Source organism: Coturnix japonica, chromosome 5 (assembly GCF_054131305.1).
Source record: "Coturnix japonica strain WE chromosome 5, WE-NBRP24, whole genome shotgun sequence".
Lineage (NCBI taxonomy): Eukaryota > Metazoa > Chordata > Aves > Galliformes > Phasianidae > Coturnix > Coturnix japonica.
This window is the reverse complement of record NC_140667.1, coordinates 15,736,318-15,762,528: the sequence shown is the minus strand read 5'-3', so window position 1 is coordinate 15,762,528 and position 26,211 is coordinate 15,736,318. Positions and strand designations below refer to the sequence as shown.

General features: G+C 35.6%; 1 protein-coding gene across 8 annotated transcripts in view; it reads right to left on the bottom strand.

The window, feature by feature from the left end:
- The window catches only part of SBF2 (SET binding factor 2), a 215,801-nt gene that overhangs the window by 77,030 nt on the left and 112,560 nt on the right, over positions 1-26,211 (bottom strand). For all 8 annotated transcript variants that reach the window (XR_014946454.1, XM_015864003.3, XM_015864005.3 and 5 more), the window contains 10 exons: positions 15,563-15,695; positions 14,345-14,453; positions 13,569-13,682; positions 12,897-12,974; positions 11,270-11,383; positions 10,662-10,790; positions 9,790-9,888; positions 6,752-6,956; positions 4,455-4,564; positions 2,858-3,007 (listed from right to left, as the gene is read on the bottom strand). Coding sequence is in view for 7 of the 8 variants with exons in the window: in XM_015864003.3 (XP_015719489.2) it covers positions 2,858-3,007; positions 4,455-4,564; positions 6,752-6,956; positions 9,790-9,888; positions 10,662-10,790; positions 11,270-11,383; positions 12,897-12,974; positions 13,569-13,682; positions 14,345-14,453; positions 15,563-15,695 (1,241 nt within the window). In the remaining variant the exon portion in view is untranslated. The remainder of the gene's footprint in view (positions 1-2,857; positions 3,008-4,454; positions 4,565-6,751; positions 6,957-9,789; positions 9,889-10,661; positions 10,791-11,269; positions 11,384-12,896; positions 12,975-13,568; positions 13,683-14,344; positions 14,454-15,562; positions 15,696-26,211) is intronic.

Below are 26,211 nucleotides of genomic sequence, written 5' to 3'. Positions count from 1 at the left end.
TGACTCACTGCATCATATCTTAACTGTGTTTGCAAAGCTGTCTATCTACCATACAGCCTGGCATGCAACTCTGTACTTGATAAAGAAGGCAAATTAATCTAAAGTCGTCCTGTACAATTCCATACACCATGGGTCTATTGAAAACTTGCAGCAATGTCTTGCTTGATACTTTCAAACTGTAAGTAGGCTAAAGAAGAATAGTTGAAAAAAATGCCACACTTGGACTTAGAGACTCATGCTGACAAACACCAGAGATCTGGCAAACACAAGTTTTGTCATCTCTACAGAAAGCAGAGAAATACCCTTTTCTTCCCTTCCTCCCAGTTGCAAAATGGTTAGAGATCAGATACTTGGGGAACTACAGCATAACATATATTTCACTGAAATAAAACAGCTATTAACTTGAAGAAATGCCATAAATATTTTATTCCTCTTAATCTATTTTCAGGCATTATGGGAGCAGACATGTCACACCAGGTATAAAAAGACTAGCAACAACTAACAATATATGTGGTGGGATTACCAGCATTGTGTTAATGTACTACTTTTCATCAATCAAATGAGTATATAGAAGCTCTGAAAAAGTATCTGTTTTTTATTTTAACAAACTCAAGTAAAGCAAGCAAGTGCATTCAATTATAAGGGGGAAAAAAAAAAAAAGAAAAAAAAAAAGCAACACATGCATAAAAAAACTTGACACTAAAAACGAGGAAAACCTTGAACAGCAATGCAGAGATGGGCAATAAACTGTAAGAATGCAGTCTTGCTGGTTTTGTAATATGTGGTAAGACAAAGATTTCTATAGATGCCAATCATACAGATTCACATTCAAAAGACACTTACAGAAGTAAGCAACCTGTACACATTATTATTAACAATTCACATTATCAGTAGCAGAGGTTAGCTGGGTGAGGAACATCAGGGTTCCTGTCTCACAAGGAAGTTTCTTTTCCCAGGGAAAACCATCGAGCTGGGATGTACAGCACACACATCCCAGCTTAACCCACCACAGCCAGGACTGTGTCCAACCTATCACCTATACCCCTTGGGTCCTCCCTTCCTCGCAGCTTTCATATTAGCTGCCATATGCTCCTAGGCAATAACAATATTTGTTTCTTTTTTGGAGAAACTAATGGAAACAAGCAATAACATTAACAGAAAAATCTGCGACAGGACATTCAAGGACAATTCCAATAGTTCTGTAAGGTCTTAAAGCAATACTGCAATCTAACACCCCAAAATTACATCATCATTAATTTGGCATTCCCCTAAAGCATGACCGTATTTTCAGTTATGCTCACATTTCTAACATCAAGTTTCTGTACTTTTCTAATAGACACTGTTTGAGCTTGATCTCATGACCTGCAGTTAACAGAATTCATTCCTCTACAGCAAAATGCTGACTTGCTGAGACTCTTTCAGCAAGGACAAACTTAACTATGTTCTTAATAATATATTTTTGTCTTGAACTGATACAGAGAAGCTCCAAAAATGTCACAATTTACATATCGTTCCAAATAATGCAGCTGAACAAAGTGCACAGACAAATTATAAATCAAACTTTTATCTTAATAAATAATTTCATGTGTCATTAAAGTGGATGTACTGAATACTAACTAGCTGCCCAGTGTCAGGAGTTCAGATGTTTTCACATTGGCTAAGCTTACTACTGAGAAATGGAAATTTCCATCTTACGTTTCAAAGATACAAAAATACTATCAGGAAATAAGGAGAGGAAAAAAAGGGGGAAAAACCCCACCCAGTGCCTCCTTAATCTATCTACCTATATATATATATATGTTTCCTCTGCATGATTTGATTTTGCTACATTCATTAAGAAAAATAACAATCATTCTACCTTACTTCAATATGTCTTTACAGACATTCATTTCCATGAACATTTGAAGACCCCAGAAGGACCAAAATAATTCTGGAGTGAACATTAATTTTTCACAAACAGAAAAACTGCATTTGCTGACTTTTTAAAAAGTTAATGTCAGTGTTTCTTTCCTCAGAAAAGGAACTTTGCTCAACTCAGTATTTTCTTCTTCCATCTGTTAAGATGGGACAAATAAAGACATTTGTATTTCCTTCCTGTTGTCTAAAAAATCTGATTTTTTTATTATTTTTTTTCCCTTTAGAACTAGGACCAAAATCTGCGGTACATCCAGAAAATTCTGTTTTCTGGTTTGAAGTAAAAATCTATGACTCTGGAATGTACAGCAGGCGCAACAGTACATTTATTATATGATTAAATCAGAACATTGAACCAAATAAAGATCAAAAGGAGTCATACATATACTTCATCCTCATAGCTACCTGCTAAAAAGTTTACAACTTACTTACCAATAAATCATCTGTAGAATAAATTAATAGATTAACCGAAACACCAAAGAGAGTTTCTGACACAATGACACAAAAAAACTAGAGCTACAACTATGAATAATGGAGGTAAAAAGCAGATGTTTTTCTTCAAATATGTTTCCACTTGTGACAACAAAGAAGAAAAACTTACCTTTTGATAAACTGGGCAGAGGTGTTATACATTTTAGAAACTCATAGTTGAAAACTACCCAGAAAAGTTCATTAAAAAATATGCAAAGCTACTACGAATCTTTTCAATACTTAATATTGAATCTAAATGCTCTCTTAATTAATAAGAATGGAAAAAGTATTTTGCATACTTTGCATTTTCTTCTTTATCTGCCCAACTACAAAATATCTTAAATCACTCTCACCTAATATCTGCTACATCACTGTAATACGTGGTCCTATAATTCAGTTATTTTGCTTCTCCACACGACTTTATTTATCACAGTAACATAAAGACAAAGAACCAAACATTCCCACTTAGTACCTGCAAAGCACAGTTCATCATTCGTACTATGTAGTCAAACTGCTGATGGTCCAGTATCGCTCGATTTTGTTTAACATGCAGGCCTAATTCCTGTGTCAGGCAGTGCCGGGCTGCCTTTCCTTTTAGGGCTCTCAAAGCTGCAGGCAAGGTCTGAAGGAAAGAAAATCTAACTTCAATAACTTGAAATAGCAAAACTATGATTGTCATGTATTCTTTATCAAGAAACATCAAGTCACAGTACATACAGTATCTGAATGACTTCCAGGCTTGAATATCAAACTTTCACGTAACAGACTCACGCAAAATCAGACTATAAGTACAATCTTTACTTTCCATCATCATTTTGTTTTGTTTTGTTTTTTCCAAATGCATTAAATAGCATCTTTCATCTACACCTCTAAATGGAAATAAGTGAATATAGAAAGGCACAGAATGAACAGGAAATCAGAAACGGATTACTATGCATGAAAGCACATGCTGTATCTGTACCAGCCAGGCGATATCTTGAGTTCGCATATCAAGGTCAGCTAGCAATGTTTTTGATAAACAGCGAATGACAAATGGTTTTAAAAGATGCATACCACTCATAGCACTGAGCCACAAGACTGTTATGAAGTTTACCCTAAATCAGGGCCAATAAAATATTTATACCAACGGCTTAATGATGAAGCAAGTGCTACCTCAGTGATTATCAACTGTGTCCCTTTAGGGTAGTTTTAATAGACAGCAAAAGATAAACAACAAAAGGCAGCTTATTATCAAAGGACAACATTTCTATGCAGGGTATGAAAGTACTGCTGAAATTTTCTAGTTGACCGCAAGCTGACAATGAGGTTAAAAACTACTGTGCAACACAAGCATTCAAAACTCTTTAAAGAGAGCTACACATTTTATTACGATTTCTTTCACATGCATTTTGATAGGCTATCTTAGGAAACCAGAGTTTCTTGGTTTACATCACCTCTCAGATATACAAATGAAACTATTCTGAGAAATCCAAAGATTTCTGAAAACAATTTTACTGCCATTTTCAGATGCACAATCAGGTTCGAACACATATCTGAGTGATCGCTCTAGAATAGAAATATTAAAATCTAAAGGCAGAATCTACAAAAAGGGATGGCATCTTAATGTCAAAAAATAAGGATGTTAACAACTTGAACACCTGAAAAAAACCTGATATGAAATAATGACCTCTGAGTTGTATGAAACTATTGACTTTTAAAAACAGCACAATTAATCGACTGAAAATTTTGGAAGAACTGTGGCTGACAAATAGTGGCATGTTTGTATATATCTTCTGTTTACGTGCCTCAATGTAAACAAAACATGGTTAGATCAATACACAATTATTCTTTAAAAAAATTAATCATGTGGACAATACTATTCACAATGGTAGTATAAGTTAGCAAATTTACACATTCGATTTTCCAAATTTATTTGCCTCATACTGCATATAAGATTACTTTGAGATTGTTCATTTTATTATTTACTTCATCACTTAAATTACATAAATAACACTGTCTGAAATGTAAGACGACAAAAAATAATTCGTGCCAACGTTTTATTTAGGAAAGTTAGAATTTTATTTTATTACCTTTTCAGTCTCCAAAAATTTATTTTCAAAAATGAAGGCGATGCAGTTCCTAACAACTTCCAGTCTTTGTGCACTATTGAAAACTGTGCTTCCTTTTTCCATTATGGAAACTAGTATAGAAAGAGAAGAATAAGCAGGTATGAATGTATTCTGCAACAGTCACAAAGAATACCAGAAAGTTCTTCAAAACAAACAACATGCCCTCCATTCTATTCTGATAAGCAAATACTATCACTAAGCATATACAGATGGAAACATAGCATCTGGCTTTTTTCCTATGCTACTTACATCAGAGCACTCTGATTTTTAACTAAAGCAGTAGATGTTCTCCGTTGGTTTTCTACAGGCACAAGAAGATTCCAGTCTTTAGAAGAAGTTAACATACTAATGAAATACGTAAATAAAAAGAAATTGATACAAAAAATGTCTGTATGTATATATAAATACACACACACACACACGTTCCAAAGCAAATTTGCTGGGATCTAAAGCTTATTTTCTTAATGTGGTGATCTGCTGTGAATTTCAAGAAAAAAATGAGAATGGGTGATCTAACATCCTTTTCCTCTATTTAGAATCTAGTAAATAGACTATAGATGCAGAATAGTTTGTTGTTGCTGTTTTTGTTGTTTGTTTTTTGGTAGCTTTTTTTTTTTTTTTTTTTTTTAAATAGATAATGAGCTCCTGGTAAACAAGGACATTGACACTGATGACAGTTGGGAGTATGGCTGTGAAAGTCATTTGAAAAAAGTTTTGATACAAAAATACACTCATTAAGAAAGGAAACTCGGAAACACTTTTAAAGAACATAACAGATAAGTAGCAGATAAGACAATAAGATTTAAAGATAAAGTGAAAAGTAATGGCAGGTAAATGGAGTTTACCCTCTTTTTACACAAACTCAAAGAGAAACAGGTCACAAGAGGCCATCTAGTTCATCCCCACTGTCCCCAGACAGGATCAACTCTATTTATGTTATTCCTCTTGTTTGTCTAATAAGTTCCCAAAGTTCTGTGATAACAGACTCTGTGGCTTCCCAAGAAATCCATTCATATGCCTCACAATCTTCACTTTACCAAGTTTTCCCTGACAAATAACTTCAGTGCTGTAATTACACGTATTAATTCTTATCACTACAGATTATTCCCTTCCTCTTTTTAACAGCCTCTTACATAACTGAAGACTGCTACTACGTGTCCCCTCAGTCTTCTGATTTTCAGTCTAAACAACTCTCCATCTTTCCACACACATCACATTCTCCGGACCACTGGTTATTCTTGCTGCCTTCTTCTGGACTCCCTCCAACACAACCAAAAATGCAGATGATCTTCCAGTGTCCAAAAATGGATACTGACTACAATGAAAGGATTTCTTCACGGGGTTCACTGATTGTACTCCTGTTTATACATCCTACTAAGATGTTTGTCTTTTTTTGCAATAGTTTGACATTACTGGATCATGTTTGCCCTATTATAATCCCAAAATGAATTTCTGAAGAAATGTTGCCTCGTCAGTCAAGCATTCCCGTGCAACTGCAATACATTATTTGAAGAAAAAGGGTAGAGAAGGACAACACTCAGAGATCAGACATCAAACTTTCCATGATTAATTGTAATTCTAAATCCCTTCATGAATAACTTTTACGGGCTCTACTAGCTTCCTGTATTCTGCATGTTTAATGAATATGCTTTTTTATGCCATCATCCACCATCCACATTAAGATGAATATGATTATGACGAACAGAATTTTTCTAGCATTAAAACTAAATAGAGAAATTCTTTACATCTGCTCTTTGTATTTAGGTGAAGACAGTTAGATACATTTAAATAAAGCCCTCTCCTCAGCATCCCCCTTCTCTGGGTTGAGCAAACCAAGGTATCTCATACATCTTGCCCTCTAGACCCTTCACCACCTTCGTACTCCACCTTTGGAGGCTCTCTAATAGCTTTACATCCTTATATTGCAGCAGCCAAAATTGCAAAGACTGGTTGAGGTGAGGCCAGTGCAGAGTGGAGTGGAATAATTTTCTCCCTTGACTGGCTGGAAGTGCTGGTATTAGTAGAAAATGATAGATAAGGTCTAACCTCCACCTCCTATTCCCCAGGCTAAAGGACTCTAGCTATCCCAGCCCTTTCTCATGTGTTTTGTTTTCTAGCCCCTTCACCAGCTTGGTTCCCCTTCACTGAATAAATTCCAGCCACTTGGTACTTTTTCTTGGTAGCAGTACACTGCAGCCATGCTGATCATATATTCAGAACATGAGAAACAGTAGAAGTCAGGGAACAAGTAAACATACCAACAGGGGGACCTGCCGGAACAACACATTTCTTGTCACCCCTAGTGGCAGGGGGGGCACCCTGACTCCTTGCAAGGCCTTCCTGGAGCAGCTCCTGTACCCGGCACTCATTGATCCGGGGGAATGGGAGGATGTGAACACGTAAGTGGGAGCCCTCTGTGGGCCGTGGCACTTTCTGGAATGCTATGTGGGGATTGGGATTCTCCTGCAGGGCAAAGGCAAAATGTTAGACAAAAATCTTAACTTGTATTACTAGCTGTGTCAACCATTTTTAACACGGTTATTACCTGTCGTACCTAAGAGATTAAGCCAAATAACACAGATGACCAATGACATGTTTGAAATTTGTGTAATCTTTGATACATTAAACACAGTATTTCCAATCTTGTTAAATGCTTTTATAAAATTATGTTTGTCAAAATTCAATGTAATTCAAAAAAGAAAAAGAGCAAAAGAAAATCACAGTTTAACTTAGGTTGCTTTTATGCTTTTTTTTCCCTCAAATAGCTGACAATCTTCTGATTTTTTTGTCCGTTTTCTGGCTTCAGGTTCTACCTTTTCCAGAGATTTAAATACAACACAAGATTTCTACTACCATTAAGAGTATCACACCTTGCGTCATAAGCAATGTATTACCAATCAAATCAAACAATATATTTTCTTCTCTTCATTCACATACCAGGGGTTGTCATTGGTCATATTTGACCTTACTCTTATTCAGTTTTACTCTATGCTACTCCTTATAATTGGCTACATACAGCTGCCGAAGTGTGCCATTTAATCAATCAGATTTCTGTTACAGAAGCACAAGCACCTTGCAATCAAACTGAAAACTTGCAGTTAGCCTAACGTTCTCGATTACAGAAGCCAAAGGCAACAAAGAGACTGAATACGTCAGTTTGAGACAAAGCAGTCTCAAACTGATACACTTGGTCTCAGATGCAGAAAAACAAACGAGCTACTTAGCTGTACAAATTCTTTGCGGAGAGTTTAATGCAACAAGCCAAAAATGTAGCTATTGGGATGACAGCAGCAGATGCCAGGAGACACAAGGCTCAGAAAGGGAACACAAGATCAACAGGGGGTAACAGATGATATGAAATGAGGAAAGACGACAGAAAGGAAAAATAATTATTTCACATTCCATTTCATGGACAAGAGAGTTCCACAGGAAAGATACAGAAAGAGTTACTTTCATCTTGGACATCTCAAAGCTAATGCCAGCTTTGCATATGCAATGATACACAGATCAGGAATGTAGGTCTAATGTCTTCAACTACTGAAGCAGTCGATGCCAAAAACTTGTCTAGACTTTCCACTTGTACCAGCTAGACTAATAAAAGCATTATTTCTCCCTAACAAACCTTCTTTCTCATAGGTATTTAGACTAGTACAGCTATAATATGATGACTATTAAAACTGTAGAATAATATTAGAATATTTCATGTGGTGAGATTAAGATGAGATCACTCTAAGCATGATTTTTGGAAGTAATGTTGCTTACCAAAGTACGTTATTTAAAGATGCATTATTATTTAAAATTTGACTTTTGAAGCCATTGACTTACTGGTAGTGAAGCACTACAATGTCAACCGCAATGGTATAAATAAATCTTATCATGAGAACAAATAAAAATGAACAGGATTTGACCCTGATTTTTAAGAAATAATTTAAGTGAGAAGTTGTACATATACAATGGATTCTTCCATTACAAAAAGGCATGTATATAGAGAGAGGGAGGCTCACAGACATACGTAGACTAGAAAACAAATACAGATGTTCCCCGTTTTATTACTAGTAGTTCTGAATCATACTATCAATTATAATTTGGAACAATGTTTCTATATTTAAAGGACATTACAACATTAATCATATGCTTGTAACACTGTAGCCCCAAGCACTGTAAGAAACAAATTAACACAACAAAAACAAACTCAACCTTCTAAAAAATAGCTCGATTTTACTGAAAATTAAGTGTGCTATTCCTCATTTTTTTTCTGCCATGCCTTCTTCTCATTTGAATCCACATATCTCCACCATCTAACCAAAAAGAACCAGATTAGTTTACCTGATTATTGCCCACTAACTTTTTAATGAACCTAATGGACATGAATGCTGTAGAACTGTCAATCAATCTTCCATTAGTGTTAGCCTGAAACAGAGACCTGCTCAAAGACAAGACACTATGCGGGGGAAAAAAAACTAAGCAAAACAAAACAAAACAAAAGGCAAAAAACCAGCCCAGAATTTAGCACTAGTTAGAAATTTCTGTGTTTTTTATAGCAGCACAGTTGTAAATTATAGTTCTGGGGAAGTGAGATACAGAAAAAGATAGGGTGATAAAGGTGTTGACTGATTGCAAAACAGATATTGCTCTGTTGAGTCTGAATAACGACAGGAAATACGACGAGGAGGAAGATTAGCTGATGCCAAATAAAACAAGTAAACAATAAAAATCCCTGTTTAATGGAATGTTAAGGGAATGTAGAAAAGCACTGTACAACATAAAGGCATGATAGGAAGGAACGAATGAAACTGGACACAATATTCTAGGAAACCCAAAGAGCCCGAGAAGCAATCTATAAGATGTTAAATAGTTAACACTTGCTGAACATAGAAACTAGAGGCCTGGGTTACACAGCAGGGCACATCTGCTGGAAGAATACACTACACCAAACTGGATATATGGTTTTCTTATGGGAAACTGCTGAGGTAAGATAGGAGACTTGTTCAGTACAGATAGGTTGCACCAGAGAAAATAACAGTTCAAATACATTTAGTGAATATACATATAGGAAACTGTGTGCTAAATAGCAGTAGGACATTGGTAAATCACTATTAACTTTAATAAATCAGTTTTAATATAATGAACTTCCTTAACATACAAAATTGTTGGGATTTAAAGTTCCAAAGTCTATATTTATACTGCAGATGACCATCACAAGCAGTCATTTCTGTTCTCAGATACCAGATCAAGTTCAGAAAACTGAATTTTCAATGTTACTAATTCTGAAGTGCAGTAGGTCAAGTAAACTTACATTTTTGAAGAGCTGTTCTGCAAGTTCTCTAACATGCTTTATCATTTTTGGTGGATTACCTTCGTCAGCCTTTATTCTTTCAACTTCAAAGGCTACCAACTTAAAAAAAAAAAAAAAAAAAAGAAAGAAAAATATTTACAATTCAACTAGAAGTAATTTCTTCGTTGTTTAAATTATGGAATGTTAATATTAAATTAAAACTGAAAAAGAAAAAAGGGAAAAATTTGCAGTCACCTTGTTCTACAACATGACATATTTTCACTTATATATAGAGCTTCTGCTGCCAGATCTTATAGACTAACCAAACACAAAAATCCTACATACTCAAGTCATTCCTTCAGCATTTCTAATGCTATAATGTACATTTCTCAAATAAACCGTTGCTAAGCAGTTAATACCAAACTCTAATTGTACTGCACATTCAAATAAAAAGCAGCAAAGAAAAAGTATGGGACTGATTTTTAAAAGCAAAAAAATGTTTGTCCCAGTTCATTTTCTTGGGTATTTAATGTAATATTTCACATTACTTCTCCAGTGTTTCTAAGAACGTAATTACATTACTCAATTCTGTACTAAACCATGTAATTCATTACACATTTTCAAACCTGACAATAAGAACAGTATTACCACGACCTATACATCATAATACAAAAATCTTTGATTCCATATATACGGACAGGGCATGATGTTATAAAAGTAAGCTAGAAACACATGAGTAATAAAAAATGAGAATACAGAAACTAGCGAAATTTTATATAACAAACAGTGAGTATTTGGAAGCACGTAAATTTTTAGAGGTTGAAAAGTTACAGTACGTTTTATTTTAATTCAGATTAAAAGAAGAAATAAACAAAAAATACAACAGTTTTCACCTCATCAAAAAGATCGCAGGCTCTAAAGGGAGGACCCCTCTCTGACACAAAACCAGCAAATGCCATTCCATTGAGAACTTTGGTTAGAAAGTCATTCTCAATCAAGCCTCGCTGGCCCAAAAAGGCAGCCTGCATTAAAGATAGAAAAGAATGCAAGTATTTTATCAGTATCAAAAATACAACAACTATGGTTTGTACAAGCAAACTATGCATTTTCAGTAGACTTCAGTTACATGAGGTACTTTCTAATTAAAGCTTCCTAGATTACCTAATTACTGTTTAAACCTGTATTTATACCAGGTGTGATGCAACAGGATTTTGATGTACACATTTACAAATCTCACAGAAAACAAAACTGGCACCTTCAATTATTGCCTTGTCAAAACATACATCTTTTCAAAATTCCTTGATGATTCCCCAAATGTTTCTTTATAATTAATTTTAATGTTGTTTGCATCATATTTATCACTGTCTCTACAATTCATCTCACTAAAAACATATGAGATTTAACTTTCAGTTTTGTAAACACTGATACAAAAGGCAGGCACATGGTAAGAACGAAACAACTACAAATACTAAGCAAATAAAAACAACTGCTTCGCTTTTACCTTGTGGAAATGAATGACTGGTTCAGCGTGAATTCTGATCAGCTGAAGGCATGACCGGTATCCTTGGAAAAGTTGTGCAAATAGCCTAAGGAAGATCGCTCGCACTTCTTTATCCTACAAGCATTGAACACATTGTCAAAATATTTTCATTTAATAATTTTTTTTCATCCTTCATATAAAGCTAATTGATAGAATGCCTGCTAATCTGTTAAACAGAGCAGCTGTACATAACATGAAGTGCATACATACAAATCCACCTGATGCCAGGATGCTGTGTCTGGACTGTAACGCCAGATTTAGAACATGCCCACCTTTTCTCCTGTTTTTCTTTTTTCATACCTGCATAGCACTGTCAGCGTCAGGGCAATGCAAATACAACTGTTTGGATGGTCATACGGTGAATCCCAAGTAGGAATTAACATGAGTGAAAATCAATGCTAATGAAAGAAAAGTGAGTATCTTGGCCAGGATTTGTTCCTTATGATAGAGCGGCTCTACAGTGCCATTGGAGGTGGTGACGCTGGAGCAGGTTTATTTTTATCAAATTGAGTAGGGGAGTGCTTATAAAGACATGGAAGTGCTAGAGGAATTGATATGAACAGATGAGGGCAGCCTTGGGTCAGGGTCATCTTCAGGCCAGATGCAGTTAAAACCACCGCAATCAAATACTATGTCATTCACATTATTTTCATTTCACTGCCAGTATCTGGTCAGACCACAGCTATGTCTAAAACCTGAGGTCCTAGAAAGCGTTTGAATAAATTTTTGAAGAAATTTTAACTTGAAAATTGCAAGCAGCAAAGAATATTAGACTACTGCAGAATACACCTTCAAAACAAAACCATATGTACTTTAAAACTGAATTGGCTCTTCTATTTTAGTTCACACCATCAACCCCAGTTGCAGTTTCTTCAAGCTAATGCTAGTACCTCTACTAGGTTGTTAAGTTGTCATAGATCCACAACTATTTGTAATCCAAGTTAATTAGACCTTAGTAGATAACTCTCTGGGCTGCGTTTTCAACTACAGACAATCATGTATTGGCTCATTCAGGTTGAGTGAGGTTCATCAAAACAAAAACAGTGTTTACAGTACCCACACAATTCCTTTCCCAATATGCCCAAACATATTACTATCGTAAAATCAGGGTCTTATGTTTTGCTGACATGATTACCACAGTAATCTGTACCCAAATTCACTTTTTATTTATATATTCATTTAGATTTATATATTTATATATTGAATGATTTTAATGTTTCTAAAATCAGACATTTACCAATTAAAAGACAGACAGAAATACAGAAAACTAGTTTGCCCACTCCAGCAAGACTTTGCAACTTCACTGGTCTATGAAACAGAGAAAGCACAGATTTAACTCAATCGTCTTTTTAAGACCACTTTTTTTGAAGGAAAATAAGATGCTTTCACGTTAATACAACAAGCATCTTTATAAAAGCTTTGAATCTGTGAGAGTGCTGTTACAGAGCAGAATGCAATGTCCAGGTGCCAACTCCTTGCTCCATTAATAATAAAGGATAAGAAAACAAAGTCAAAATTCTTAAAAGAATTTTAGTACAAAATTTCAAGTTTTCTGCTTAAAAAAGTTAGGCATAACAGAAAATCTTACCAGCATTTTTGTGTGCGATAAAGCTGTTCGTGGGGGAGGGAAGGCATAATCTGCTGTTTCCAAATCAGGATGCAAAACCTGGAGAATTTTTAAAACAATTTTTTTCCCCTTCATTTTGCTGAGGCAAGGACAAATTACTTTTTCTTCTTTCTCAAAAGAATATTTACAGCGGTTTACTTCAAATAACAGACTGAGAAAATTTACAGACATCATGGTAATAAATGTAGGATTAATTTCTTGGCTTCCTGTTTCTACATGTGAGCTAGTTATCACAATCTCCTATTACAGTCAATGAACCTACATAACACAATAAAAAGAGTTTTATTCTAGACAAAGTTGAACTACTCACTTGGAGGATTCCTTAGAATCAGCTATTCTCAAATATTAATAAAGGGGCATTATAAAAGTAACTTGAAGAGTTATTGATTACTTCTTTGCTAATATTCTCATCAATAAAGAGTTGGAATGGATTCCAAAAATGTAGATGTTGCTGCTGCTCAGAACTTCAGGTAACTGCAGATAATACACTAATCTAAAACGAGGAGTGATGGCACGATTCTTAGTTTGTAATCACATATTTCACTGTGTTTGAAAGCAAATTCTTGAAAAATACTTTTTTCATGCTTTTAAATGTGACAAGAAAGTGGGAAATGAGTTTATATCAAAACATACTAGAGAAAGCGCCATTTGAGTCTGATGTAGCAGTGGTTCTGGGAGCTGAGAAAGATGAATACATTCTGGAATTTTAATAGTGCCTCCATCCAGATCTGCAATGATTACATCTAACTGTAAGGGACAAATAAAAACATTATTGGTAGTATTCTGAGTATTATATTATAAGCATAGTTTAAATAACCAACAGCTCATATATCATAACCCACACACGAATTTTAAAAAGCAAATTAGAATGGTACTAACTTTAATGTATATAGTGATTTTGATTTCATATCACTGAACCTGGTTGTAAAAAATGAATCAAAACCCAAGTGTTTGTGGATGATCCAGGTTTGCGTTGAGTGATTTGAGATATTTGATCATGTGTTCTCAAAAGGAAAGAATTATGACAACTTTTATGTAAAACTATATGTTTCTAGGCACCTCTGTAACCATCAATCAGATTCTCAAATGCATACTTAAAAATAAAGCATAAAATAAAATGGGGTATACTTGATAATACTAAAAGAGGTATTCAAATTCATGGCTGACATGACAAACTTGGGAACAGATCCATTCCTTCCCATCTTGCACTCCATGCAATCATGTCTTTCCTTTACAGTCTTAATATGTTTATAGAAGAATTGATGCTTATGCTTTTTCTCTTCCTAATTATCTAGTTTTTACTGTAATATTTTCAAAAGATATAAATGGTTCACAAGAACACCTCTGAAGCATGGAAAAATCTCTGCCTCGTAGATGACACTAAGACCATTCTGGGCAGTCATACTTACAAGTTCATGAATGTCATTACGAAAGACAGAATGTACACCAATTATGAAAGGCGTTGGTGAACTGAGAACTTCCAGTAGCTGTGCAGGAAGAATTGGAATATACGGATAACTGTGAAAAGAATAAATACTGTAAAATAAAGTCTTCTATTTCTTTACCTAACACTTTTTTTCAATCGTTCGGTGTAAGTTAAATTTACTATAAGCACTTTATTTTTTTTTTTTTTTTTTTTGAGAATAAATTTGAAAAACTTCATGAAGTAGTATCTGTCATGTAAACTCCAGATATTGTAATATTACAGTGCCCACAATTTATTGTGAACAAGTCAATCATGCAAAATAAAAGCAATCAATATGTGTAATATTTCTGTTTTACAAATTATTTATTCATTCAAAACTTCTGGGTGATTAAAAACATTCAAGTTATGGATAATACTTTCATTTTTAAAACATGATTGGGATACTGGACAGAAAGCTACAATTCAGACTGCTGTAAAATATTATTAATAAAGAATGTCAAAATGAAATAATTCGATTTGATACTGAAGTGACTGCTAAACATTACATGTTTTCTTAGAATCATTACATGTTTTCTTAGAATCAAGGAATCTTTCAGGGTGTAAAGAGCCCCAGGAGATCACTTAATGTAACCTGCTCAAAGCAGGTCCAAGACCAAATTCAGATCAAGTTATGCTGGGCTTTGTCCAGTTGGGTCCTAAAAACCCAGACGGATAGAGTTTCCAGTCTTCCACTCTGTTCCAATGCTTAGTTATTCTTATAATAAAACATGTTTACCCTGCATCCAGTCAGAAACCCAGGGCACCGCTGTTTCAATTTCTGACCACAGTCTCTTGTTCTCTTGGCATGCACTGTTTATTACCTACTGGCACACAACTATTAGGTCTTGCCCAAATGCTTTCTTCTTCATGCATTTACTTATGGAACACCAGTATCAACTTTTACCATCTAATTGATGCTGTGAGTTGGGTTCTATTGTATTTGCAGGCAGGATGTTTCTCCCTTCATCATTTTACTGTCATAATGCAAGAGATTTTCAAAAGCTGCATATAAGACTTGTAGAAGACTTGTATATCTGATCATGAAAATCTTATTGGAAACTTACTTGAACAAACAAAGCACAGTTTTTGCTAATGATAATGCAGCATGAGTTGCAAGTTATGCAGTGAGTAGAAAAGTTCAGAGATCTACAGCCCAACTCACCTGTATTTGAGAGGAAACATCAAAGACTCCAGAGCCCTGCAGGCATCACTGAGCCTCTGAAAACTTGCTGAGTGAAAGAGAACTTTATTTTCTGTAAGCACCGCACAGAACAAGCTGAGTACATTTTGGATTCCTTTAAAAAACAAACAAACAAACCTGTAACCATTTTCCAAAAGATGCAAAATCACATTAAAATGCACCATTTTCTAGGTGAATTTTCAAAGGACATAAGTAAATCCAAAAATTGCCAATCCACACCTTTTTCAGCCCCTTCTGTAAGTAGCACAACTTTCAATCTACTTCTCAGGTTTCTAAACCATCATCTCAATACATTTCTACGTTTCTAATATATTCTATAACATCTCTTTTTTCAATACTACTTTCAAAAAAAATCCCTCTTCTCAGCACAAATCCCAGCAACACTTAATAATGACCTCAAACAGTACCATGTGCACCTTCAGCACAACCTTCTGTATACCTATAATTCAATTCTGGTCACTTATGCAGGCTAATACTGCTGAGCTACAAAAGAAAATGACAAAAACTTCCTAGTAAATGTACTCATACTTCATCCATAGAATACATTCTAGGAGTCACAAGGTTAAAGAAGCGCAGTAAGGGTGTACATTGTCATTAGAAGGATATGTTAAAGAAGAGCTGACTGCTTAAATGAACCCCACTAGATTTTGGGTAAGACACATGAATCAGATGATGGGATTTTTTTAAGCACCATATAATTTTTCTAAAAGACAAAACTGTGTGCTTACAGGGAAAACCAAAAATACATTTCCTTTAAAACAAAGTTCCATCCTGAGAAATAGACATGTCTGAGATATGATCAGATTTATGAAATTTCCTGAAATATGCTGGAATGCATGATGGTTCCTTGAGGATACAGTTTGGGTTATCAGTAAGACAGTCTGCACTACCTTTACAAAACTACTGCTTATCTTAAAACAGTCTTCCAAAAGAAATGTGACTACTGAGAGCTACCACAGTCATATTATATTTAACAATTCATTTGGCTTCAGTAATTTTTATTTTGTTTTCAATTTTTTTTGTCTCTATAACTTAGAAATGTTGCTTCTTGTAAAGGACAAGGATTCAGAGAGCTTCTGAGATAAAGATGTATTATGATGAGTAAGTCAATAACAGCTTGCGCTTTTGAACTCTGTTCTCCAAGAATCCCAACAGCTTCATGAAATCAATGGCAGAGACTTGAGAGGAAGATACCGCTAATATAAATATTGTGCTACTGTAAATCAAGCTACTTTGCAATACATGATGTAAGCATACCTTTAAAGAAAAGCCAAGTCTCAATACATGAATGAAAAAAAAAAATTCACCTGGGAATGGTTAGAAGCTACAGTGAAACAGTGCCCTTTCTTGTATGTAAGAACACATACATTTGAACAGCAAGATAGAAACTGCTGCTAGTTCAGAAATCTCTGTGAGAAATTAAAAACTTGAGCTGCTATTTGCACACAAAACTGCCCTAGGTCCTTTCCCAAAAGGTTCTAAAGACTGCTTTCAAATACACTTTTTGTTTTCAAACAGTTCAATTTATAGCAAGCAGGCTTTTTACAACATTTAATTCCATACCAAATACCTTATCAAGATGCTTGGGAATATATTTTTAAAACATCTGAAACTGTTTTCTTATAATCAAATGCAACAGTTGTCAGACAATCCTATATAAGATTACATGGCCATGGCCCCAATTCCAGCCCCTGCGGAACACCACTTGTGACCAGTCACCAGCTGGATTTAACTCCATTCACCATCACTCCCTGGACTGGCCCTCCAGAGTGCACCTGACCAAGACACGGGCTACCCGCTTCCCCAGGAGAGCACTATGGGAACCAGCGTGAAAGGCTTTGCTGAAGGCTAGGTAGACAACATCAACAGCCTTTCCCACACCTTCCAGGTGGGTCACCCGATCACAGAATGAGATGAGCTTGGTAAAGCAGGATGCGCCTTTGACCTGATCCCCTGGCTGGCCCACACATGCCAAGTGATCACACTCAAGTTGCGCTTCTGTGACCTTACCCAGTATCAAGGTCAAGCTGATAGGCCTGTAGCTCCCCAGATCCTCCTCACAACCCTTCTTGTAAATGCTTTTATTACATTCCATTTGTTGTCCTTTAGTACTTCCTCACACGCCACGGAGAATGAATTTAAAATGTTTGCTGCGATCTGAATGCACCAGGCATAGCCACAGCTTCGCCAAATTAGACAAAAGCACTACTTTATTTACAGAGCTTGTGAGAGGGATCAAACCTGACAGCATGTAAATACATCTCTTTCACCTATCAGCAGGTCCTGTAAAGAGCAGTAAAAAAAGAAAAAAACAAAACAAACAAAAAAATGACCCAATAACGACACTGGGAAAGATACAACACAGAGCTTAATAAGGGATAAATAAAAGCTCTGTCCAAAGCAAGGAGGCTGCCCAGCCATTGGCCACCACATAAGAAAGTAAAGAAGGAATTCTCTCTCCAGTTTGGCATTCCCTGACACATGTCCGAAGTCCTTGAAAAAAGTGGTTAAAAGCAGCAGCAACCTGTGTGCATGGCTGCCATGCAACCTGCAGCTGGCCAACAGGCCCACATGCTGAACAAGCTGGGCAGAACAGCACACATGGGGCCTGGAAGAGCTTGGCTGTGCATCTGGGTGAAGGCCAAAGGGGGACAAGAGACAAGAGAGCAAGATGCCCCAGTTACCTCATGTGACAGACAGAGCCTGAAGGGCTTTCCTAGCTTCAGAAAACCTGTTTTCAGTGCTTTCAGTCTCTATCTGAAAGTTATGGACCTCTGTACACAACACACAAGAAAATTAAATAAATAAAATCAACAGTTAAAGGATTAACATAGAATTTTCTTACTTTCAAGGTAGTAGCCTCTAAGTTGATGCCAAATTATAGATCCACACTTACTTTCAAGTATATTTTTTCATGAATATGAACAACATAATGATTGTGAAAGAAATTTCCATCTGACAGAATCCCACAAACTACTCACAGGAAAGTTTTTGATTACTTTCCTTTTATAAATCATTTAAATCATCAGTTAAATTATTTGACCACACTAACATGTTATTTCAAGGCCAGAACATTAACTTACTGAAAAGAAACAGTTCAGAATAACAGCCTGTGTCTAGTTTCCTCATGCTACACACTCTGGCTTGTTTGTAACCTTGAACTGCACACTGTTCTTCAGATTCAACACTACATCCGATGCTCATTTGTCAGGGCATAAATAGACAACACGAAAAACAACAAACAAGTCGGTTTTTACAGATTATTCTTTTGCAGCCCACTGACAGACAGACATCCTGTAAAATATTATACATATGCTGGAAAATTTTGAATGGAGGCTTCCTGACCTTCGCTGTTTTCAAGTATTTAAAGAATCTGTAATTTATACTAAATTATCTGACATCCTACATCAACAAATGTATCATTCCGCCTGTTTCCTGTTGTTCTAGAATTTAAGTATTTATTCAATCACGATTAAAAGAAAAAAACAACCCACAAAGTGTACTTGACAAGTTCCTAAGTGTGCTTTATATTGCAAGAAAATAAAACATTATCATTAACTTTTTAAGAGTTATAAACATGAAAGTTAGAAGTTCAACTAGCTGGATACACTATTATGCCAATATGCCACTCTTGAATTATTGGACATAAGAAAAAGCTTAACAGAGAAAATAATCCGTAACTTAGCCAGACTAATCCAGGAAATGGGTCGACAAAGACAGAAAAGCCTTTCTGAAAGGCCACTGGAGACTGCATAGTACAAGTTCTGTGCCAGGCAGTGTCGCACTCTAAAGGTAACTGGGAAAGAAAATAACAGAAAAACACAGAACTCTTTTCATTTTTATTTTTAGACGCAATTGCATAGCACTGCTAATGAATGAATTCCATGCTTAACTAATAAATAAGAGGCAGCAAATATACTCAATAGTCATAGGCAGTTCCTGCCAAATTGCTTTCATTTGCCCAACTCAAAGAGTATTGTGCACCTACCATCAGCAACGCACAGACAAAAATGTAAGAACACAACTGTAATGCCATTCAGCTTAGGCTCAACGTACATCTCAGAAATTATGCAGTTCAGTAGGACTGCACTCCATATTACATGATTAAATCACAGCCAAACTTACTCACGAGTGGGGAGCAATATAGCTGTGCCAGCACAGAGTTTTGTAAAGGTTAATTTATCCTGCTTTCTGGCTGTGAAGCACGGAGAATATGAGTCAGACAAGTACCCCAAGAGATTAATTTATTTGGACTTTGTCAGACTGGGAAGGAGGAGGAACAGTTTCAAAAGCACAAAGCTTTCAGCTAAGACTCTCTCAAAGAATTAAATGTTTAATGAAGAAAGTGTTCTTACTGATTTCTAAGTACATGGAAATGAACAGTGGGTGTGGCAGACAGTATTAGAATCAAAACTCATTTTTAGGAAAAAAAAAACTTCCTTCTGCAATGGAAGTGAAGGTAATTTAGTATCTGAACCACAAATGTTGCGTGTTCTTTTGGAAACGCAGAATAGATCAAAGACTTTTCCACAAACCATCTTCAGGGGAAGTGGGAAGAAGGAAGGCACAAGAGGACCATGCAGAAAGATGATGCTTTAGATGTCAAAAAGGGCAAGTGATTGTTCAACGCCATATCCAACAGACTGAGAAAAAGCATAGCAATAAATAAATAAATAAAATTAAAAATCCCTTCAGATAAACATTCCTACTTAAATATTGCTCCCTCAAAGTCTAACAATACTGTGTTCTGGCAACACAGACTCAAGCAGACAGTTGATATCCAAACCCAAATATTGCACAAGCATGAGGAGACAGGGAGTGGACACACCACATAATCTACTTAGGAAGATGTATGGTCATGTCTGTCATCTGCATGTTGATACCACTTTGTTATTATCAATTTCATTAAATCCATCTGCAGACACACTGAAAGGAACAAAAAGCCCTCTGGATTCCATGAACTTTCAAGCACAAATCTGCCTATACACTGAGTGATCATGATTAAGCATAATTTTTTTTTCCAGAGACAATGATGCAGCTACAGATAATTAACAAGAAAATATTTAGATAACAATGTCTTCATTCCTGAACGACAAAAGTGCAAAACTGTCTCTATTGAAGCTATACATACCCAAAGTAAGACTGCTAAGCTCAAGATTAATGGCAGCGTTGAACAGTCAATAAAGCAGAGCAGACAATGGAAGATAAAACATACAAATGGTGGTTTCATATATTGAAAGTACTCACATAGCAATGAAGTAAAATATCGAATTTGCAAGACAACATATTTTAAACTATACAAATATAACCTGCATTACCAATGAAGATTTCCAACTGATTGCATGCATGGCTCGCACTGACAGGTTTGACAGATGCTTCTAAAAATAAGTTTAGTTACTTACTCCAAGTTTTGTTGTTGTTGCTCTTATTTTTGGTTTTGCTTTGTTTCTTATTATCAAAACCAGATTTCAGTAGAGAATAAATGCCGATAAAACATCAATCAAAAGAGATCTGCATTTAAAATGAAACCCAGAATTGTCGAGGGAAAAATATTCATTTTTTTCCCCCACCAACAGGGAAGGTGGCAAACAATATTTCTTAAATATTAGACAGTGAAACGGCAGATTAAAATATTGTATTATTTTACTGACTGTTCATTAGCATTTGAGTAAAAGTCTGCTGTGCTGAAATATGATTTATTTTATTTTCACATCTCAATTTATGCTTATTTACTTAGTAAGACATGTGAAGCAGAAATATACTGGGGTTGGATATTTTTCTCATAAATATATAGATTTCCAGTCCTAAGAAACCTGCAGGTAGAGGTAAACACTACCACTCAAACCTGACTTCATTGTAGAGAGTTTCTTTATTGCTCTCACAGGTGAGACTCGCTGAACCAAAACACTTTGAAAGAATTTTGTAGAAGGATTTTGAGTCAACTGGAACAACACAGATACTCATGAATCGAAATGCTGCCCGAATCCCCAAAATAGAGGAGAAGTATCCATTTACTCCACTGGGAGCAAACAGATACGCATAATTTGACTGGATTCGTTTCGAACAAGAAAATGTCTTTTAACAAAACAAAGCAGAGAGGGAGCAATACCATGAAGATCCTTAGAAAGAAAATATCTAAGAATGCGAAGGGTATTGTCATTCTTGAACCGTACACAGGAAAAATGCTCAAGGATACACAAGAAACTGCAAACATATCTGTTTCCTGTCTAAGGACTACAAAGTCTTTCTCAAGGGACAGAACTACTGCAGGCTTACATTAATGGAAGCACAGAAATGCAAAGACAGCAAGAATAGAGGTGGCTGATAACGATGTCCTGTTAGAGCTATCTTCAGGCATTGTTGGTTGATATTCATTAAGTATAAAACCACAAACACTCAATTAGGAAAAAGAAAACTGCAGAACACTATAATAATCAAAACTGAAAAAGGTCCCCTAGTTCCTTAAAGTGTTTTGATTCTCTGACAGATTTTTTTAAATACTAAAAAAAAAAACAAACAAAAAAAACACCACCATAAAAACCCCCAAGCAAATAAACAAAAAAACTCTCTGTGAAATCCTTCCTTGTTGAAATCCTCTGAGATTTTTCTGACCTCCTGAGATACTGATACTTCACCACAGTGCAATTGAATAGCCAGCAAAAAACAAAGGAAGAATGTTCTTCTGAATTAGTTTTAAGTATAGCGATCTTATGTGCTGTAAATCTATGCACGCACTAGTTTAAGGAAAGACTGTGACTAGACTGTATTCTGGAGGATGAAGTTTCTGCTCTGCACAACCTGGAAGAGACAAGGAAACTCGATAGTATGCAATTCCCATTGACATAACAGAAAGCAGCGGGACATGAGAACTAATTTACGTGAAGGAAGCCTGCAGGTTTCAGGATCTAAGTTGCAAAGTTTGTGGAAGAGGAGAAACAGGATCAAAAGCAGAACAGGCTCAGCCCTCATGAAGAGGGTATCAGACAGACCAGATGGATCTGTGTTACAGCGTGGGCCTTGACAGTGGCTGTATATAAAGCACATACTCCTGAATGGGTTGAAAGATTTCAGAGTTGGCACAGTACAGTCATCACAGAGAGTAAGAAGGAATAGAAAAACAAAAACAAGTATCTGCTCATTCTATTAAAAAATTTCCTCAATGACAAAATATATTTATAGGGCTAGTGTGCACTGAAACATACCACCGAAGAAAAGAACCATGCACTCAGAACACATCAACACTATAAGCATGCCAAACATATTCCTTTTTATATAGCACAAAAAACTCAATTCAGGTTTTCTTTTTAATTAAAAGGAACTGTACTGGATAAAGATATATTCCTGTAATTAAGTGTTTTCCCCCCAATGGCAACTGTCAGAACTTAATAATTAATTAAAATTCATTAATATCAGTAAGACTTGTAACAACACAAATGTTCATACTACATACAAAAAGTAATTGTTGTTTCTCTGGCAGTATAATCACTAACTAATGCCTTAAATTAACCAGATACTAAAATTCTGTCTTCATTTCCATTTTGCACTAAAAGCAAGTTACCTAGCAATTGAGAAAATGCACGTGCTGGAAACGATGAGTAAATGAATGAATAAAGGAATAAGTAAATAAGTGATGTATAAACGAACAAATAAAAAAAGCACATTAATCTATCAGGTTTCATTTCTATTTGATATCATAATATAACTGCTTTTGAAGACAATACACTGAAAACGAACCTGAGGTTTTAACCTTGCTGGTGTAGCAGACAGAACAGAAAGCAGGTCAGAAAGCACGCACAGCAATCAGAGCTACCAAACAACCAGTGATACACAGTGGGTTTAAGAACTGAAATAGCTTCAGAGAAGTCTTTACAGTCAGTTTACAATGCTGAGATCTTCCTATTTTGGATTCAGATGTACATATATGTTAAAAAACAAAAGTGTTAGCAACGATTTAAGTGTGATCTTACAAGAAATACAGGGACTGAAATTTTGCTCCTCTTCAGCCACATTTTGAAACGTACAGTTTCCTAAGGTCTTACAACTGAAGTGCTACTAAATTTACCTTGGATTAATGAGAAAACTTATTTTTGCATTCATAACAGTAAAAGTAGAAAGAAAAGTCACCTGTTCTGAAGTAGATGTTTCAGGTTTTTTTTTCTATTAGCACAAAAACAAGCTTCCTTTGCTCTTCTGATTTTATTTCTTTAGTAGATAGTTGCTTTTTGGAGTTTACATTTTTCTCATCTCTGAGAAGCTGGCTGGCACTAGGGCACCAGCAATACACTAGTCAACAATAGAGATCTCTGCGCTCCGCATATGCCAAACAAATGCAAAAACATGAGGAAGGTCTACTGAAGGTACAGTTTGACATTACCTGACCAGAAGCTGCTCTAATGGCTGTAGCTGTTAAGGATGGTTTTGTCCCACCCACAATCTTTCTTTGCACCTGCATTAAAGCTCACACAAGTCCATGGTGAGCTAGTTCATCCGCAGAGAGAGACAGATTTGCTCTCACGGAAGCACTTGGCTGACTGATTGAATTAATCACAGCAACAAACCATAACCCAAGAGGGCTGACAGAAAACAGATGAGACTTTTGAGTGCACAACGGTCTCTGTACAAAATTAACTTGCAAAATATCCTTGTATTTCCCTAAACTTATAAAAAACAAACTCCCTTTTGTTCTGCTGTTGCAGCACTAAGCACCTGTTAGCAGTACATGTCACATACAATTATTTTCGTATTCTATTTCTTCTTTGACAGATGACAAATCTAGTAGGAAAGCTGGAGCAGTAAAATCTCTTTTGCTGGTCCATAGAGCTTAATCACAGTTCCCCATTTAAACAACATCTACAACAAAGCCAGCAGCATCCATTTAATGCAACAGGTACTAGCATGTTGCAATGGCTGGAGAGTACACAATTTATCGAGACCAAAGTCTGATTTGAACTTCCTTGATTAAACATTTAATAAACTATCTTAATTTAATCACACATGCGGTCTAATTTCCACACAGGGAGTATATGTTCCCAAGTCACAACACATGCATTTCACGGAAAGAAAAGAAGTCCAGTGAGTTCGGTAAGAAGTTTGTAAGCAACCTGACAGAAGTTACAGAAGTTTTGGCTCACATCATTGACGTCTCATGAGAAACACGAGATGCTGAGGTGGACCATAGCACTGATGGCCTGATCTTAGTGCGTGTCTCAATTACTGATATTACCGAATTGAAAATGTTGCATTGAGTAATTTTACAACATCACACAGATTGAATATCTCATTGCTTAGCTGCTGCCATATTATTTCTGAACAAAATACAGTATTAAAGTTAAAGCAATTCTTGTTCTATGCTGGAGACACTGGGATTTTAACAAGCAGAAGCCAGCTAACGTGTTGGCTGTGCAGTGGTTCTTTCCTAATGTTTCCCAGCAATAGAAATATGTACATGTGTTTACCAGGAATGTTTTCCCCATTTACTCTCCAATTCAATAATGTTTCCTGTTGGCATAAGATATTCCACATGACATGCTGAACACTTTATCTCCCCTGACACAGAATTTAAAATTCTTCTTAATTCAAATTTACTGTAGTAAATCAACTTTTTGCCTATTCTAAGAAGAAAGTGTCTTCTTTTTCCAGGGAAATTCTACACGACCAAGAACGAACTTGCTAGAAAGCAAGATCCTGTGATATGAAAGAGTCTAAGTAATTCATTTACAAAAAACTTAAGAAGAAATAAACCAAATTTATAGTAAATCAAAGCTGACTAATAAAAACATCATCCATAAGCCACATTCTGATATTATTACATGCCATGCTGACTATTACACACTGGACTTCTTTTCTTCTAGTCTGATCATTTCCTTACATTTATCTTTCTAGAAAGAAGGGCATTACTATATATTACTATATATCAGTAACCATGGATCTCTCTTCCACTGCTCTTCACTTTAGAATGAGCTATTGAAAACGTTAATTAATTCTAGTTTTTTCCTCTTTGATTCAATAGATATAACGGTCATGGTAAAACAAATGGTATTATTAGTATTGTTATACAATCTTAAAAAATTGTTAAGAAAGCTACATGAAAGTGCCAATACAATGCAATAGAATCACAGGGGTGAGGGTTGCCGTTGTTTTTAAGGAAAAAATGCTGAAGTATTACCTAAAAAGACTTAATTATTATGAAATTAGTAACTTTGGAGTCAATTTCCTATTATCCTCCTCACACAGATCTATACAAAATTCTATGATCCTTAGAAACTAATAACTTCTATACCTTTTCACTTTCAATCAGGCCAGCACATTCAGTTATTTCTATGTTGAACTCTATTGTCTTCTAAGACTTAAGAAATATTTTAAGAGTTACATTCACAGCACTGGCCATCAGGTACTTAGAATGCAATGGGTCTTTCTCAAAGAACACTCCTGTAGTCTGGAACATAGTTCCTCTGCTTGACTTCAACTTACACGTTTAAAATGTTAAAGAATCAGTAACATCACGTTAACAGCATCTAGAAAGGAAGTAAAAGGTAGTTTATGCTGAAATCTGTCAGATTCTAGGGTCACTAAGACTTTGAAACTATTATCCACAAGAATAAGACTGCACA